This window comes from Entelurus aequoreus, linkage group LG08 (assembly GCF_033978785.1).
Source record: "Entelurus aequoreus isolate RoL-2023_Sb linkage group LG08, RoL_Eaeq_v1.1, whole genome shotgun sequence".
NCBI lineage: Eukaryota > Metazoa > Chordata > Actinopteri > Syngnathiformes > Syngnathidae > Entelurus > Entelurus aequoreus.
In genome coordinates this window covers 36613150-36632310 of record NC_084738.1, presented here as the reverse complement: position 1 = coordinate 36632310, position 19161 = coordinate 36613150, and the positions used below count along the sequence as shown (strand labels likewise).

General features: G+C 35.4%; 1 protein-coding gene across 2 annotated transcripts in view; it reads left to right on the top strand.

Moving 5' to 3' along the window:
• The window catches only part of LOC133655846 (V-type proton ATPase 116 kDa subunit a 1-like), a 72484-nt gene that overhangs the window by 29848 nt on the left and 23475 nt on the right, over positions 1–19161 (top strand). The window contains exons 11-18 of one of the 2 annotated variants that reach the window (XM_062056411.1): positions 1080–1230; positions 6186–6325; positions 6440–6603; positions 8720–8810; positions 8927–9045; positions 14073–14289; positions 14917–15024; positions 16252–16359. In XM_062056411.1, the coding sequence (XP_061912395.1) occupies positions 1080–1230; positions 6186–6325; positions 6440–6603; positions 8720–8810; positions 8927–9045; positions 14073–14289; positions 14917–15024; positions 16252–16359 (1098 nt within the window). Of the gene's footprint in view, positions 1–1079; positions 1231–6185; positions 6326–6439; positions 6604–8719; positions 8811–8926; positions 9046–14072; positions 14290–14916; positions 15025–16158; positions 16360–19161 lie in introns of both variants that reach the window. The other variant, XM_062056410.1, reaches the window with a different exon arrangement.

Sequence of the window (19161 nt, the reverse complement as noted above, 5' to 3'; positions counted from 1 at the left end):
CATTAATAACGTATTATAGGGATGGAAAACTGTTTTCTATCATATTTAAATACCCAATCCAAACACTCAAAGGCAATATTTTGGCATAATTGACTTTTTTCCCCATTGTTATACAGCACCGATATCCTCTTCCTTGGCCCTTGCTTTCCATTCAAAGCTTTGTGAGACCTGCTTCCTGTTGTCGTGTTCTGACTGCCTGCTTTTGAGTGGAGAAACAGTTAGTGTCGTGTTCAGACTTTTTGTTTCAACCTATTAGTCGCATTCCTTTATGAACTGCATACATATTTACTAAGGGTGTCAAATGAATTGTGATTCTTATTTGTAACGATTCTTAATTGATTAAAAAAAAATCTAAAATCTATTTAATTTTTTTTGTTCATTTATTATTGTCCAGACACTCAGGCAAATCATATTGTTAATGTAGACGATCATATCTGCTGTACAGATCTACTTTAGAAAAAAAAAGTGTTGCATACTTCTCTTGTTGCTTTTTTTGTATTTGACTCTATTAAATGTTTTGGTAGACTTTTATTAAACAAAACCAGTTTTATTTTGAGTAAAATAAAAATTTGTCAGAGCAGTTTATCTATTTTATGGAGGAATTTAGTTAATCATAGAACTGGCACCCAATGTTATTAAAAAAGTATTGATTTTGAATCGAAAATCGTTCTGAATCGAGAATTGATTCTGAATCGAATCGTTACCCACAAGAATCAAATCAAATCAAATCAAATCGTGTGATGGCCAAAGATTCACAGCTCTAATATTTACATACATAACAAAGGTGCCTTAATTTGTCAAACTGCATTAACTGAATTAATTAAAGACTGAAATAGCTTGTTGATGCTTAAGTTAATGTAAAAAGGTGTGTTTTCTTGTGGATTCTGTCACTGGCATTGAGCTGGTATTATCAACCCAAAACTCACAACACGCTGCGTTGTGAGTTTTTCCTTGCCCTTGTGTGGGCTCTTTACCGCGGATGTCGTTGTGGTTTGTGCAGCCCTTTGAGACACTTGTGATTTAGGGCTATATAAATAAACATTGATTGATTGATTGATATTATTTACTGTATTTAACAGGAACGCAGCGGTTCAACTGTGCCATCTATCCTCAACCGAATGCAGACCAAGCAGACCCCACCCACTTTTAACAAGACCAACAAGTTCACATCCGGCTTCCAGAACATTGTGGACGCCTACGGCATCGGGAACTACCGTGAAATAAATCCAGGTAGCATTATGTGGAAAAATTGCTTTAAAAACATGTGTGCTGCACCACTGTCCCTCTGTAATAAAATAGGGCATTCCCAAAATTTGGAGGTATGCAGTCAAAACCACTGGTATGATGAATAATTGAATCTGATTTTAATTTGATCATTTTATTTAAAAAAATATACATATGCAGCCCATCAATGGAAAATAGCAGCGAGGGCACTGAAAAGCACTTTGATAACACTCAAGCCTCTCTTTGATTGGTAAGTTGTCCCTTAGGGTGTACTCAGATTAGGCCTTTGAAATCATGCCAAACATGGCCGTGATGCCCCCTCTCTATGCCTGACCTGTACTGACTGCATGCGTGTGCAATAGATAAGAAGTCTAAAAGTGGTGCATCCAGCCCTACTTATATTTTTAAGTTTTACGTTTTTGAATGTACTATCAACTGTCACCATGGAGATAGTCATTTACTGCACATTTACTGTATGTGCTCCAACCCATTGTGTTTTACTAGGTGTGGAACATAATGAACAACTACAGTATTTTATTTACTTTTTTACAGTATAATCTTTAGGGGTGTCAACTATTTTTTTTATTTCAGATTAATCATAATTCTTATTTGTAACGATTCTTAAACGCTAAAAAAACAATAAATAAAAAATGTATTATTTTTTTCAATCTGTCCTGTCCAGCTACTCAGACAAATCATATTGTTGATGTAGATGATCATATCTGCTGTACAGATTTACTTTAAAAAAGAAAAGTGTGGGAAACTTCTTTTGTTGCCTTATTTGTATTTTACTTTATTAAATATTTGGGAAGCATTTTGTCAAACAAAACCAGTTTTCTTGTAAATAATATAGAAAATGATCAGAGCTGATTATGTATTTTAAGGAGGAATGTAGTTACCGTAATCCTAGAACTGGCATCCAATGTTATTAAAAAAGTGTAGATTTTGAATCGGGAATCGTTTTGAATTGAGAATAGGTTCTGAATCGCATACTTACCCCAAAGAATCTAATCTAATTATGTGGTTTTCCAAAGATTCACTAATAATCTTTGCCGCTTTTTCTGGACAAATGTAAAAGTGTGACCTAATAAACAGAACCTATATTTTAGCACGCCAAAAGTACGCTTTAGGATGCGTCAGTTGTTGTTATGCAGAGGTGGGTAGAGTAGCCAGAAATTGTACTCAAGTAAGAGTACTGTTACTTTAGAGATGTATTACTCAAGTAAAAGTAAGGAGTAGTCACTCAAATATTTACTTGAGTAAAAGTAAAAAGTATGTTGTGAAAAAAACTACTCAAGTACTGAGTAACTGATGAGTAACCTGTTCATTTAATGATGACGGCAACAAATAATGCACAAAAACATAAAAATAGCAATGAACAAATTCAGAGCCAGGAATATCTCTTAAGCAACTAAAACAATAATATATATTAAATAATAATACATTAGAATAAAAAAATTAAGGCAAATTGAGCCACAATAACTTAACAGCACCATAGGCTCAGTAGGCATTCATAGATTGATTGATTGAAACTTGTATTAGTAGATTGCACAGTACAGTACATATTCCGTACAATTGACCACTAAATGGTAACACCTAGTAGTGTGGGAAAAAATCGATTGGAATTCGAATCGTGATTCTCACGTTGTGCGATTCAGAATCGATTCTCATTTTTAAAAAATCAATTTTTTTATTTTTTTTTTTTATTTTGTATTTTTTTCATTTATTTTTTATTTTTTGAATTAATCAATCCAACAAAACAATACACAGCAATACCATAACAATGCAATCCAATTCCAAAACCAAACCCGACCCAGCAACACTCAGAACTGCAATAAACAGAGCAATTGAGAGGAGACACAAACATAAGCTTGACAACACACTGTGTCCAATTTTTCACAACGATAAAATAAGTCATATTTTTGGTTCATTTAATAGTTAAAACAAATTTACATTATTGCAATCAGTTGATAAAACATTGTCCTTTACAATTATAAAAGCTTTTTACAAAAATCTACTACTCTGCTTGCATGTCAGCAGACTGGGGTAGATCCTGCTTAAATCCTATGTATTGAATAAATAGAGAATCGTTTTGAATCAGGAAAATATCGTTTTTGAATCAAGAATCGCGTTGAATTGAAAAAAATTGATTTTGAATCAAATCGTGACCCCAAGAATCGATATTGAATCAAATCGTGGGACATCCAAAGATTCACAGCCCTAGTAACACCCCAATAAGTTTTTCAACGTTAATCAATTCATGGTAAACACACTGTGCACTTCTGATTGGTGTTTCTATGCATGCGTGTGTGTGTGTGTGTGTGTGTGTGTGTGTGTGTGTGTGTGTGTGTGTGTGTGTGTGTGTGTGTGTGTGTGTGTGTGTGTGTGTGTGTGTGTGTGTGTGTGTGTGTGTGTGTGTGTGTGTGTGTGTGTGTGTGTGCGTGTGTGTGTGTGTGTCTCTGAGTCTGCAGTGCGTTAATAAATGTCCCCACACGATGTACATTTGACAGTGACTCATAGCAGGGAAGCTAACATCAGCCTACGGTGACAGCCAAAATATCTACTAACGTTACTTACCGCAATGTGCTTCCTCAAATTTGATGATGAGTTCATGTAAGCCAGGGGTGCCCACACTTTCAGCAGGCGAGCTACTTTTTAAATGACCAAGTCGAGGTGATCTACCTCATATATACATATACATACACACACATATCATAGATATACTGTATATATATATATATATATATATATATATATATATATATATATATATATATATATATATATATATATATATATATATATATATATACATACATTTGTATATACATACATTTATATATACAGTATATATTTTATATTTATTTATTTTGCCGTTTTTGTTCACATGTTAAAGGTGTTTTAATGAATATACATGCATTTTTAACATATAGATTCCTCTCTTTCATGAAGACAAAAATATAAGTTGGTGTATTACCTGATTCTGATAACTTGCATTGATTGGAATCAGACAGCAGTGCTGATAACGTCCACGTTTTCAAATGGAGGAGAAAAAAAGTTCCTCCTTTCTGTCTAATACCACATGAAAGTTGTTGGTTTTTGGCATCTTATTTGTCCAGCTTCCATATTCGTTTTTATACCCTTTACAAGAAATACATTGGTGGCAAACTCCGTAGCTTGCTAACTTGTTTGCGCTGGCTTTCGGAGACTCTTATTTTGTTAGCGCAGGCGTGATGGAGCAGCACTTTTATTGTAAAGACAGGAACTGTGCGGTCAGTCTTTAGGCTTTTGACGGGAAGTACGGTTGAAATAAAAAAGTGTATTTTTTCCTTCACACTTTTGATTGATTGATTGAGCCTTTATTAGTAGATTGCACAGTACAGTACATATTCCGTACAATTGACCACTAAATGGTAACACCCGAATACGTTTTTCAACTTGTTTAACTCGGGGTCCACGTGTGACGGTCATGTGACCGCCTGGCTCTGTTTGATTGGTGAAACGGAGTCCAACGTCACCAGTGACTGCATCTGATTGGTGAAATTGAGTCAAACGTCACCAGTGACTGCATCTGATTGGTGAAACGGAGTCAAACGTCACCAGTGACTGCATCTGATTGGTGAAACGCAGGCATGCGTAGATCCTACTTGGAAGGTCTGTCTGACAAACCAAAACAAACAAAGCGTGCATTAACAGATCGATAAAAATTAGTAGCGAGTAGCGAGCTGAATGTAGATAAATGGAGCGGAGTAAAAGTAGCGTTTCTTCTCTATAAATATACTCAAGTAAAAGTAAAAGTATGTTGCATTAAAACTACTCTTAGAAGTACAATTTATCCCAAAAGTTACTCAAGTAGATGTAACGGAGTAAATGTAGCGCGTTACTACCCACCTCTGTTGTTATGTCAGCACCGTGCAATAAACTGCATGTTGCAAAAAGTTTTATGATACAGTAGATTGTATATTATTAATATATATATATAAAGGATAACGATATATATTAATTTTATGTATTTATTTTAATTGTATTTATTTATGTGTTTGTCTGTCCTGTCCAGCCACTCAGGCAAATCGTATATTGTTGACAAAGATGATCATATCTGCTGTGCAGATTTACTTTAGAAAGAGAAGTGGAGAAGTTACTTCTTTTGTGGCCTTATTTGTATTTGACTTTATTAACTGTTTGGATATATTTAATGTTTGGTGCAGCAGGAGGGGACAGAAAGAAAAAAGAACAGAAGACAGTGAGGGAAATTGTGGGGACAAGAGAGGGACAAGACAGAGAGACAACCACAACAAAAACAAAACAGCAACAACAGACCTACATCAGAAAATACGATATATACAAAAATGATACCAGTAAATATAAAGAAAAAAAATAAGTGAAGGAAATTGTAATTGGTACACATTATCGATAATGAGAATTATTGCTCTACAATTATTGCTCTGACAGTCCAAATATGTAGATTTGCACACTGAAGGAGGATTTTCTCTCCATCGGCTATCATTGCAGAGCGATTTCCTCCATTCTCACAGCCTTTTGAGCGTAACTGCTAGTTTGCACGCACCTTCCAAACGTGCGAAATTTAGACGCAATGTGATTACATTTGCTTCTCCCCCCAGTATTGTGGGCGTTCCGATAATCAGCATATATTCTGCATATCCATGAAGGTAGACTATTTTGCTTATTTAAGGGACCCAACACAAGCTTAATAGCTTTGCATGTGACATTAAGTTTGCACGTGTTTTAATACACGCAAACCTTTAGTCGATCAGACCATACATGCGTTAATAGTAATGCATTGCATGATGAAAGTACTTACAATGAAAATACATGATAAAATGTCTTTATTGATTTGGGTCTTGAATGAAATAGTCTATTACTGTGTTTTTTTTATTTGAATAAATCACTGCAAAGTTATGTTGTTTGACATTGTATCTCATGTATCTTACCTGTTAAAGCTCCGTACACCATCATCACCTTCCCCTTCCTGTTTGCTGTCATGTTTGGCGACATGGGTCATGGCCTTCTGATGACCTGCGCTGCCCTCTATTTGGTCATTCGAGAGAGTCGCCTCCTTTCCCAAAAGAGTGACAACGAGGTATTGTTCAAATTAAGAAGAAAACATTTTGTTTTGCGTTTTAGCGCTACTGGGATGTGGATACTACTATGGTAAGGATGGTACAGGTGTTCACCTCTGTGTATTTCTCAACAGATGTTAAATATGGTGTTTGCTGGTCGCTACATCATCCTACTAATGGGGATCTTCTCAGTCTACACAGGCATCATTTATAATGATTGTTTCTCCAAATCACTTAACATGTTTGGCTCTGGATGGAGTGTGAGGTCCATGTTTGGTCCCAAAGGAGCCAACTGGACGTAAGTTGTCCTATTCTGTATGATTGTAGCACACATATTTGGTTTGTACTAATAAATGCCTTAAGATGCATGTTTTTGTTAACACTTGTCAAAAAGGATAAAAAAAGAACTACATTGTTTCAACATAGTTTCAATAGACACTGTTACTGTTCTATGACTCTCACAAAATGTTGGAATGAGGTAATAGAATTCAAATGCAGCAGAGCAACAAAGAAACAAGCCTGTTCTTCGTCCCAGACAAATGTTTCACATATTTGGCAACAATTATACAAACAGTCCTCTGAATAGACTAAATTAGAGATGGCCGGACTCTAATCCACAGACAGATTGTGGATCAGAGTTTTGTTTTTTTTAATTGCAATAAAGTACTATGGAACAACTAAAAATAATCTTTGAAAATACTTAGATCATATCTAATTAATCAGACATTATATTTTAATTATACAAATTCGGAATTCATATTTTAATCCTTAGCATATATTGGGGAATATTTTTGCTATATTTTTGGTTGTGTTATTCCAAATGATTTTTTTTTTCTTTAAAGTGTTTTTTTCATGTTCAATTTTATTATTTTGTATTTTGAATTATTATTTCATACATTAATGATCCACTGGTAAATTATGTAAATTAGTTACTATATTGATAATAACTCATTTAATGCAAATGTTTCAAAATATTTAGTAAAAATTTGCATTCAATGGATTAAAATGTCAAAAAAACATGACATGATTTTGAGATTTGAGGAAAACGTAGAAAAAACTATGAACTAAAAAGATCTAGAAAAATTCATGTTACCAGCTCAAAGCTCACTCACACTGAATTTTAGAAACTTTCTGTGAAGTCTTACATTTTAGAAATAGTAGAAGGATTGTAATATTTTAAGCTAAGATGCCAAATAATAAAGTAAAAGTACCAGTACATTTCATTGTCCAGTTTCAACATGAATCTCCAAATTGTGTGTTGTTTTCTTCGTGTTTATTTATCTTTAAAGACCAGTTTAAAAAACAACAACTTTGCATTTCCCATAGGCGGGAACAGTGTTGGGCGGTAGTTCGCTACATGTAGTGACGCTATGTAGCGTAACTACATTTAAAGTAAAAAAAAAAAGTTAAAGTACCCATGTTTGTCACACACACACTAGGTGTGGCGAAATTAATCTCTGCATTTGACCCATCACCCTTGATCACCCCCTGGGAGGTGAGGGGAGCAGTGGGCAGCAGCGGTGGCCGCGCCCAGGAATAATTTTTGGTGATTTAATCCCCAATTCCAACCCTTAATGCTAAGTGCCAAGCAGGGAGGTAATGGGTCCCATTTTTTATAGTCTTTGGTATGCAAATTATGTTTTTACTTTATGCACAGTTTTGTTTTACTTTTAGTCCTAACCAGGGTACCAAACCACAAGTGTGAACAGAGCTATAAAGGTTAAGCAAGTTAGTGAACGTTGTCAATTGTAAGGTAAGGCTGTTAAATGAAGCAGACACATTTAAACAACTGTCAATCAGCTAAGACATATGCTATCATTTTATCACAGGTGTTATTTCACTGATATTGAAATACAACTGTACATTCAGTGTCATTATGGTCATACTTTCAGCATTTTTGATCAGGTTTTTGTCAGAACACGCATCTGTTTTTTGTAAGTTAACCACATTACAAAGATATAAACAGTTCCATTTTTTTTAAGGTAAAAGTATCTAAATAATGTAAATATTCTAGATTAGTTTGATTAGATTTGATCCCAAAGTAAAATTAGAAGTTATTTAGGACTAATTTACTATACTATACTAACTATAAATACTATATTAACTATAAATACAGATCCAATCCAACATTATCAAAAAAAGGTTCCAAATCAGTTTTCTTTATCCCGAAGACTGATTGTGTGTCCAAGAAGTCTTCGGGATAAAGAAAACTATTTTGGAACCTTTTTTTGATAATGTTGGATTGGATCTGTATTTATAGTTTTCCTTTATGTGTCTCTGTTAAAATGATATTACTGAACCATAAAGGTTATGGACCATTCATATATTTTAAAGATGATAAACTCTCAGAATCTGCATTGGATCAAACCTTTTTTCTCACTGCATTGTATTCCTCTTTTTCTGATGTGTTCAAGGTTTGAGACACTTGACAAAAACGCAGTGCTACAGTTAGACCCAGCCGTCCCTGGTGTGTTCAATGGGCCTTATCCTCTGGGGATTGACCCGGTAAAAAAAAGAACTCAAATCGTTAATCAATATCTAACTTTTTTTTCTCATCGGAGTGAGAAAAACAAGCTCTCCAATGAAAGTGCCCTTTAAAAGTCTTGCTGTCATCCGTGCAGATCTGGAACATTGCCTCCAACAAGCTGACCTTCCTCAATTCGTTTAAGATGAAGATGTCTGTCATCCTTGGTGTCATCCACATGCTGTTTGGAGTCTCCCTCAGTCTTTTCAACCACCTGTAAGTGTTGCTTTCATAACCAGTGCTCTATTACCACCACCAAAGATGAAAACGTGACTTTAGTGTCATTTATTGGTTTAACAACACAACTGATTACCCTAAAACTTTGTGTTTAGTAGTCACATTAATGAAAATCTGGTTTCAGCCACAATGTCTTTCTCAATGAAAGTAAAAGACAGACAAAGACAAATGTAACTTTTATTACCCATTCGCAGAGCTGTTTATACCAAGAAAGAGCTCATTTTTATTACATTTTGGCAAGAAGCCGCCACCGTGCCTAATAGAAACAACCAGACGGACTTAAAAAAAATTATACAAAGTCAGGAAAGTTGCATTCATGCAGTATTATGAAGTGAGTCATAAATAAAGATGCTGAAACTTGTATAGAGCTTTGTGGCTGTGTGCCACACTTTGTGTGTGGCTACACAATAAATTCCATCCATCACATCTACAGCCCAGCCCAAGTGGTGTTAAGGTACATGTTGTTGCCTTTTGTGCAGACAGTTCTAGTTCGATTCCTCTGGCGTAGAAACAAAACTAGACAAATCATGCGATTCACTGGCTGTGGTGACCCCTGACGAGAAAGTCCGAAAGCAACAACCTTTTTATTACATTTAGTGCCTTACAGTTATTAAGAATACACACTGCTGGAAAGAAACAGAACACAACTAATTATTTATTTCATTATTTTTGTCAATGTCGTTAACTTTAGTGGTGGTCTGCACTTTGCTGTTACTTTGCCTGGAAAACTTTAATGGTCTGATGGACTAGGATCTAAATACCTCGCGCTAAATAGTGTTTGCAATCTATAAAATTGCATGTACTATTAGTGGTCGTGTTGCATGTGATTTACTAAGACTGTGTCTGCAATTGAAAAGTGGTGCAGACTGCATTATTTAAATGAGGGTTTTGCGTGTACTACCGGGCATCATGCACAGAGACACTCATTTACTGCACATTAATTATCATGTGCCTACCTGTGGCATTTTGCTATGCAGGAGACATCTACCACTTTTTATGTGCATTTTAGTAGCAGTCTTGCAGTTCATTAATATTTTTTTTACCGCTGTATGTGCATGGGAGGAAAGCTGCACTTTGGTGCTTAAGACGTAAAAAATGCATATGTCAAGAAAAATTTTCAGGGAATGACACCAGACTGGCCCATTAAAACTTGGTAGGGATTTGTGCGTCCGCTGTATATAAGAACTTGGACAAGTTTAAATACATTGGCAGATTCTTGCTTTGACATTTTAACCACCTATAAGCCCATAACCATTTAGTTAAATAGCCCTATGGGCTTTCCAATCATATGATCTGTATTTGATTACGATAAATATATACATGCATATGTGTGTGTGTATATATATATATATATATATATATATTTATATATATATATATATATATATATATATATATATATATATATATATATATATACACCTGTGTGTGTGTGTGTGTGTGTGTGTGTGTGTGTGTGTATATATATATATATATATATATATATATATATATACCATACCATACCATACCATACCATACCAACCTTATTTATAAAGCCCTTTAAAAACAACCACAGTTGAAAAACAAAGGGCTGTACACCACAAAGAAATAAAGGCAAAGGACAGACTAAAAAATAAAATTTAAAACAGAAGTAAAATACACATTAAAAAAGCAAATACAAAATTACCCTAACAACAATTTTGTTAGATAAAAAGCAGTTAAAAAAGTTAAAAGTTAAAAACAGTTTAAAGTCTCATGCTGGGTTAAAAGCCAGTGAATAAAAATGGGTTTTAAGAAGGGTCTTAAAAATAGCCAAAGAAGGGGCCTGTCTCACATGGAGTGGAAGATCATTCCAGAGTTTGGGGCCCGCAACAGAGAAGGCTCTGTCCCCCCTGAGCTTACGCTTGGATTTGGGAACCTCCAGGATCAGCTGATCAGCTGACCTGAGGGACCGGGTGGGGGCATAGAGGTGGAGCAGCTCAGAGAGGTAAGGTGGGGCAAGACCATGTAAGGATTTAAAAACAAGTAAGATCATTTTAAAATGGACTCTAAAAGACACAGGCTGCCAGTGGAGGGAGGCTAATACAGGAGTAATGTGCTCTCTTTTTCTTGTGTTTGTTAAAAGTCGGGCAGCTGCATTTTGGACCAGCTGCAGACGTGAGAGGGAGGACTGACTAATTCCAAAATATAAAGCGTTACAGTAATCCAGCCGAGATGTAATAAAGGCATGGATTACTGTCTCAAACTGTTGCCTAGAAAGAAGGTTTTTAACCTTAGCCAGCTGACGTAAATAAAAAAAGCTGGCTTTCACCACTGTGCCAATCTGACGGTCCAATTTAAAATCACTGTCAATACGAAAACCCAGGTTGGTGATCATGGGCTTAACGTACAAAGCCAAGGGGCCAAAGTCAACAGGGGGAAGCTCACAGGTACCACTAGGTCCAAACACTATTACTTCTGTCTTCTTTTCATTGAAGTTTAAGAAGTTTAGGGCCATCCAGGCCTTGATGTCATCAAGACAAGCAAGTAATGGCTGTATTGAAGAGGCATGATTTTTCTTTAACGGAAAATAAATTTGTGTGTCATCAGCGTAACAATGAAAACAAATACCATGCTTTCTTAGGATTGAGCCCAGGGGAAGTAAATAAATAGAAAAGAGCAGTGGTCCTAAAACTGAGCCCTGTGGGACCCAACATGTTAAGGGAGCAACAGAAGATTCAGAACCAGCAACATTTACAGAGAAGGTCCTGTTAGTCAAATATGACTTCAGCCATCTCAGGGCAGTACCACAGATGCCCACTTGATGTTGTAGGCGGCTAATTAAAATATTATGGTCCACCGTATCAAATGCTGCTGTTAGATCGAGTAAAACTAAAATCACATGATCACCTAAGTCTGTTGCTCGAAAGATGTCATTAAAAACCCTTACTAATGCTGACTCTGTACTATGGAGGGGTTTAAACCCAGACTAAAAGACTTCTAAAATATCAGAGTCCTCTAAAAAAGTGTTTAACTGGGTAAAAACAATCTTCTCCAAGATTTTTGAGAGAAAAGGCAGCTTAGAAATGGGTCTAAAATGGGCTAAAACTGAACTGTCCAGACCAGGTTTCTTTAAAAGCGGTTGAACCACGGCGTGTTTAAAACTGGTAGGAACCACACCAGAAAACAGACTGCTATTTAAAATGTTAAGAACAGGCTGCCCTATGCAAGAAAACACTTCTTTAAAAAATGTAGGAGGGACAGCATCATGGGGGGAACCTGAGGGCTTCATATGATTAGTTAACTCTTGTAACTGCCGCAGAGTCACTTGCTCAAACTGATTAAAAACAGCAGAGTAGTTAAACGGGACAGAAGGGTCAGAGGTCGGAACAGAGATGAGAGCCCTCGTTGTGGCAATCTTATCAATAAAATACTTTAAAAAGGCATTGCACAATTCAGAGGAGGGTTCCAAACATGTAGGCTGAGGGGCATTAAGAACAGAGTCAATGGTTTTGAATAAAACACGAGGGTCAAGACTATTTGAGGCAATAATGTTTGCCAAATGTTCTCTTTTTGCCTCTTTTACTGTGCTCTGATATCGATGCCAACAGTCCTTTAAAATCTGGAGTGACACCTGAAGCTTGTCCTTCTTCCACCTGTGTTCAGCTTTGCGGCACTCACGTCTGATCGCACGGCTTCTCTCATTAAACCAGGGTTCTGATTTAGTTTTGGCCTTTTTGATTTTTAAAAGAGCCACTGAGTTCAAGACTGTGTCACCGGTGGAGTCAAACAATACATTGTTTGACTATGTATGTATGTATGTATATATATATATATATATATATATATATATATATATATATATATATATATATATATATATATATATATATATATATATATATATATATATATATATATATATATATATATATATATATATATATATATATATATATATATATATATATATATATATATATATATATATATGTATGTATATATGTATATATATATATATATATATATGTATGTATATATATATATACATACATATATATATATATATATGTATGTATATATATATATATATATATATATATATATATATATATATATATATATATATATATATATATATATATATATATATATATATATATATATATATATATATACCTGTGTGTGTGTATATGTATATATACACTACCGTTCAAAAGTTTGGGGTCACCCAAACAATTTTGTGGAATAGCCTTCATTTCTAAGAACAAGAATAGACTGTCGAGTTTCAGATGAAAGTTCTCTTTTTCTGGCCATTTTGAGCGTTTAATTGACCCCACAAATGTGATGTTCCAGAAACTCAATCTGCTCAAAGGAAGGTCAGTTTTGTAGCTTCTGTAACGAGCTAAACTGTTTTCAGATGTGTGAACATGATTGCACAAGGGTTTTCTAATCATCAATTAGCCTTCTGAGCCAATGAGCAAACACATTGTACCATTGGAACACTGGAGTGATAGTTTCTGGAAATGGGCCTCTACACACCTATGTAGATATTGCACCAAAAACCAGACATTTGCAGCTAGAATAGTCATTTACCACATTAGCAATGTATAGAGTGTATTTCTTTAAAGTTAAGACTAGTTTAAAGTTATCTTCATTGAAAAGTACAGTGCTTTTCCTTCAAAAATAAGGAGATTTCAATGTGACCCCAAACTTTTGAACGGTAGTGTATACATACATGTATATATATATATATATATATATATATATATATATATATATATATATATATATACCTGTGTGTGTGTGTGTGTGTGTGTGTGTGTGTGTGTGTGTGTGTGTGTGTGTGTGTGTGTGTGTGTGTGTGTATATATATATATATATATACATATATATATATATATATATATATATATATATATATATATATATATATATATATATATATATATATATATATATATATATATATATATATATATATATATATAAATAACCTTTACCCTATGTATATATATATTTTTTCCATTGAATAACCACCTCAGGTACTTCAAGAAACCTCTGAACATCTTCCTGGGCTTCATCCCAGAAATAGTCTTCATGGCCAGCCTGTTTGGTTACCTCGTCCTGCTGGTCCTCTACAAGTGGACGGCTTACGATGCATTTACCTCAAAGGATGCTCCTAGCCTCCTAATCCACTTTATCAACATGTGCCTCTTCAACTACAGCGATCCCACCACCAAGCCCCTCTACGCTGGACAGGTGCTCTCGCCTTCATCCTCACCCTGCCCACACCTAAAATACAATAGTAGAACTATTTTTGGCCCAAAATTCAGAAGTCAGGCTTCTTGCTGAATAGATTGTTTTTGTAATTGATTACTGCAAGCTATCAGTAAACACTTTTATTGATGATTCATACTCATTTGCTCCACAAAAGTATTAAGAAGAAAACTGCTTTTGGCTTTATTCTCCAAGGTAGAGAATGATCTGGAAGAAAACTGTATTTTAATGTCTATATGTACTATGCACACCGACTAGAAATTCAATGCCAGCTTGTGCAGATTAACACAGATCTTTTTGGTGTCAGACTTCAACTCTTTCAGCTACTACAGGATTAATAATAATCATGCTCTTGTGGTGGATTTAGTGTTTTTTTAGCTAAGGTTCTGGTTCCATTAGAAATTTAAAGATGATACTTTCAGCTACACACTGCATTGTCTACATAGATAAAATACATGTTTTGCTGCTATTATATCTTAGTGTTTTGGCACAGCTGCAATGCAGTGGAGTTATTCATTGGGAAGTAGGGTTGTTTAGGTCTCATCAGCTAACGAGTGGGGACCACAAATGGTCAGTACCATGTTAACCTCGCTGTCTTTGAATCTATAGATGGGGATCCAAGTTTTGTTGGTGCTCATTGCCCTTGCTTGTGTGCCCTGTATGCTGGTTGTGAAAACTATGGTACTTCGGCGTCAGCACTTGTGGAAAGTGCACCTGGTATGTCAATTTGATCCTGCCCCAAAACTTATTGCACCCTTCAAATATTATCTTTTGTTATATAAACTGTTTGCTCCTATTCTGTCTTTCACTGTACATTTTAATGTGGTTTGTTGTGTTGCGATGAAATGTGCTTAAAGCCTGCCTTGGGAACACTGTTGAATTATTATCTCTATTATTCTTACGTCAAAAGACTAAAGAATGTAAAGGAACCCAAACAGTAATTTTTGCTCTTTCCATAAAATTCACTGGATGCATTAAGCCTCGTGTGTATCTAATCTAAATAGTTAATTTTGTTAAATCAGACTCAGTCTAAAAAATGAATAATTAAATATTTCTGATAGTAAATGTTTTGTTCTTTAAATCTCAAATATGTTGTATGAATTGTTGTAATTTAATTTGTGTGTATGCTTTCTGTTTTTTCCCACCTATTCAAGCGAAAATATGTGTTTAGTGTCATAAATATCACAATAATAGTGATATGAAATGGCCATAAACTTTAATCTCTATTTAAAGTAAGCTTAGACAACAACAAAAAGAGGTACAACGCAACCAGTGAGATTTTATGATGTTCAAAAAGCAAATTGTCATCGTTAACAAAATTATAAATCCGAGATAAATGTTTGTCAGCCACATTTTTTTTTTTTTTTTAATTCAAATTCCACCTTTACATAAAGCTGGGGTACTTGAATTTTGTGTCACCAGGCAGAATTCAAACTGTAAATCCCACCCCCCACTCTGCGCACTTGGCTGATAGTCCCTCCCTGTCTCCTCCTCTCTGGAAGTGTTTAAAATCCTGCACGATTGACCGCCACAAAGACAAATTATTTTGTCTTCCGGGGTTTTATTTACTAAAATACTTAATTATAAGACAAAGACAGCCCACAGACATACGTTTTCTTTCAGAAATTATTACTGTTACGATATACTGTATTATGCTAATATGATTCTTTTGTAGTTAAAGAATATAACTTATGTACCCCAGCTTTAAGTAAAAGTCAGTGTCGCAAATACAACACATGTAAACCGTTAATAGCTGCTCAGGGTGCCATTTATACCTGAACAATTTCAATGCAGCGTGCAACCAAAGGCTTGATTTAAGCTAGACACAGCTCTTGTGAATTTTGTATCTAGTCACAGAAGAGGGAAGAAACCACTGCAGAGAATCTAGAGCAATCTTTAGAGCAAACAGGCGTGTCCTCATCATGCACCGGACTCACCCAACAGGGTACGCAGAAATTTGGAGGGGTGCGAGTGGGCAACGGGCCCACGGAGGATGAGGCTGGCATCATGGACCACGACCAGCTCTCCCAGCACTCCGAGGAAGGAGAGGAGGTCAGTCCCGGGAAACCATGTCAGCCTGTTTGACTGTCTGAGACGATTTTATCTTATTGTATTCCATTCTAGTCTATTGTTTTCTGAGACTCTGTCTACTTCAAAATAATACTTTGTTCTATCTGATTTTAAAACATTTTAAGGCCTTAACATACGGGAAAGTCTTACTGTTATACTAATAAAGCTGTTATACTAAAAAAAATGTTTGATATTTTTACTTTTACAAGAATAAAGTTGTAATACTATTGGAAAAATTAAAAATGTGTACATATTCATATAAAAATATATAATAAAGTATTTTAGTGTGGCTGTATTACTGTTACATAAAATAGTTACATAAAAATTACTGGATTTTTTTTTCTACAGTATAAGGAATAAATACAGTAGATTAATACAATGTTTATCATAAAAATATGTACAGTGCACCTGGAAAGTGTTCACAGCGTTTCACTCTTTTCATATGTTGTTATATTACAGCCTTATTCGAAAATGAAATAAATTATTTTTTGTTCTCAAAATTCTACACACAATACCCCACTATGACAATGTGATTTTTTTTTTTTTTTTTTTCAAATGTATTGAATAAAAAAGTAAGAAAACACAGGTACATAAGTATTCGAAGCCTTTGCTCAATACTTTGTTGATGCATTTTTGGCACCAATTACAGCCTCAATTTTTGAATACGATGCCACAAGCTTGGCACACCTATCTTTGGGCAGTTTTGCTCATACCTCTTTGCAGCACCTCTTAAGCTTCATCAGGTTGGATGGGAAGCGTCGGTGTCCAGCCATTTACAGATCTCTCCAGAGATGTTCAATCAGATTCAGGTCTGGGCTCTGGCTGGGCCACTCAAAGACATTTACAGAGTTGTCCTGAAGCCATTCCTGTGATATCTTGGCTGTGTGCTTATGGTCTGTGTCTTGCTGAAAGATAAACCGTCACCCCAGTTTAAGTTCAAGAGCACTCTGGAGCAGATTTTCATCCAGGACGTCTCTATACATTGCTACATTCATCTTTCCTTCTATCCTGACAAGTCTCACAATTACTGCCGCTTAAAAAAATTTCCTCACAGCATGATGCTGCCACCATTATGCTTCACTGTTGGGATGGTATTGGTCTGGTGATGAGCGGTGCCTGGTTACCTCCAGTAAACATGATGCTTGGCATTCACACCAAAGACTTCAATCTTTGTCTCATCCGACCAGTGAATTTCGTTTCTCATGGTCTGAGAGTCCTTCAGGTGCATTTTGGCAAACATTTTGCTAAGAAATGGCTTCGGTCTGGCCACTATACCATACAGAGATGGTTGTCCTTCTGGAAAGTTTTCCTCTCTCCACAGAAAATGCTGTAGCTCTGACAGAGTGACCATCAGTCTCTTGATCACCTCCCTGACTAGGGCCCTTCTCTCCCAATTGCTCAGTTTAAACTCCCGGGCAGCTCTAGGAAGAGTCCTGGTGGTTCCAAACTTCTTCCATTCACAGATGAGGGAGGCCACTGTGCTCATCGGAACCTTCAAGGCAGAAGATCTTTTTTTGTACCCTTCCCCAGATTTGTGCCTCAAGAAAATCCTGTCTCGGAGGTCTACAGACAATTATTTAGACTTCATTCTACGTTTGTGCTCTTCCATGCACTGTCAAGTGTGGGACCTTATAGATAGACAGGTGTGTGCCTTTCCAAATCTTGTTCAATCAACTGAATTAACCATAGGTGGACTACAATTAAGCTGTAGGAACATCTCAAGGATGATCAGTTGAAACAGGGGGCTCCTGAGATCACCTTTGAGTTTCATGGCAAAGGCTGTCAAAAACTTGTATACATGTAATTTCTTCTTATTATTATTATTTTTTTAATTTTTAAAAAAGTCTAAAAAATAAATAAATCACATTGTCATAATGGGGTATTGTGTGTAGAGTTTTGAGGAAAAAATTAATTTATTCAATTATGGAATAAGGCTGTAACATGACAAAATGTGGAAACAGTAAAGCGCTGTAAATACTTTTTGTATGCACTGTATAAGCTGATAGTATGAAAAAATAATATTTGGTTCGCTCATTGTGGGTCTTGAAATCCTTATATTTAAATTTAAGGATTTAGAGCACTAAAATTGAGAGAATAAGGTCATTAGAGTTAACAATCAGCTGTCAACTCTGCATACAAATATTTAGATGTAGTTTAATGTGATTCTAATTTTACAGTAACATCTATAATTATATATTTTTGTATTTATTTTATTATGATTGTATGTTCTATTTTATTGAAGTATGGCCAATGTAAGACATATTTAAAAAGGACATGTTTGAAATTAAAGACTTATTCTGTATCAGAGCTGTGTTTTTGCCTGTATAGTAGGAGGAGATGTGGGGGCAATGAGGGCTTTCAAATAGAAAGGGAGGCCTGTAATGGACTAAAGCAGATAAGAGTTGGATTTTCCATTTCAGAAACATAAACACTGAGGTGGTGTTCATGGGAACCAGTGAATGGAATTTCTGAAAATACCACCCAGTTGACTCAGAGGTTTGGTGTAGCCCCAGGTCTGCTACATGGTACATCTGAGTGTTTATGTTGCGATAACATATTGCATAACTGTAATTTAACAAGACTACATTCATTGCAATTTTTCCAAAAAAGTATTATTCCATGTAGACCTGCTTATCAGGGCAAACAGGGGATTAAGGAATTTGATATTACCTTATGTTGCGTGGAACCAGTGATATTTAACTGCCGCGCCCATTTCATATTATGTCTAAGTCAACATTTTTAACCCATGTCTTAAGTGCATGTTTTGAGCATATCATGCTTATA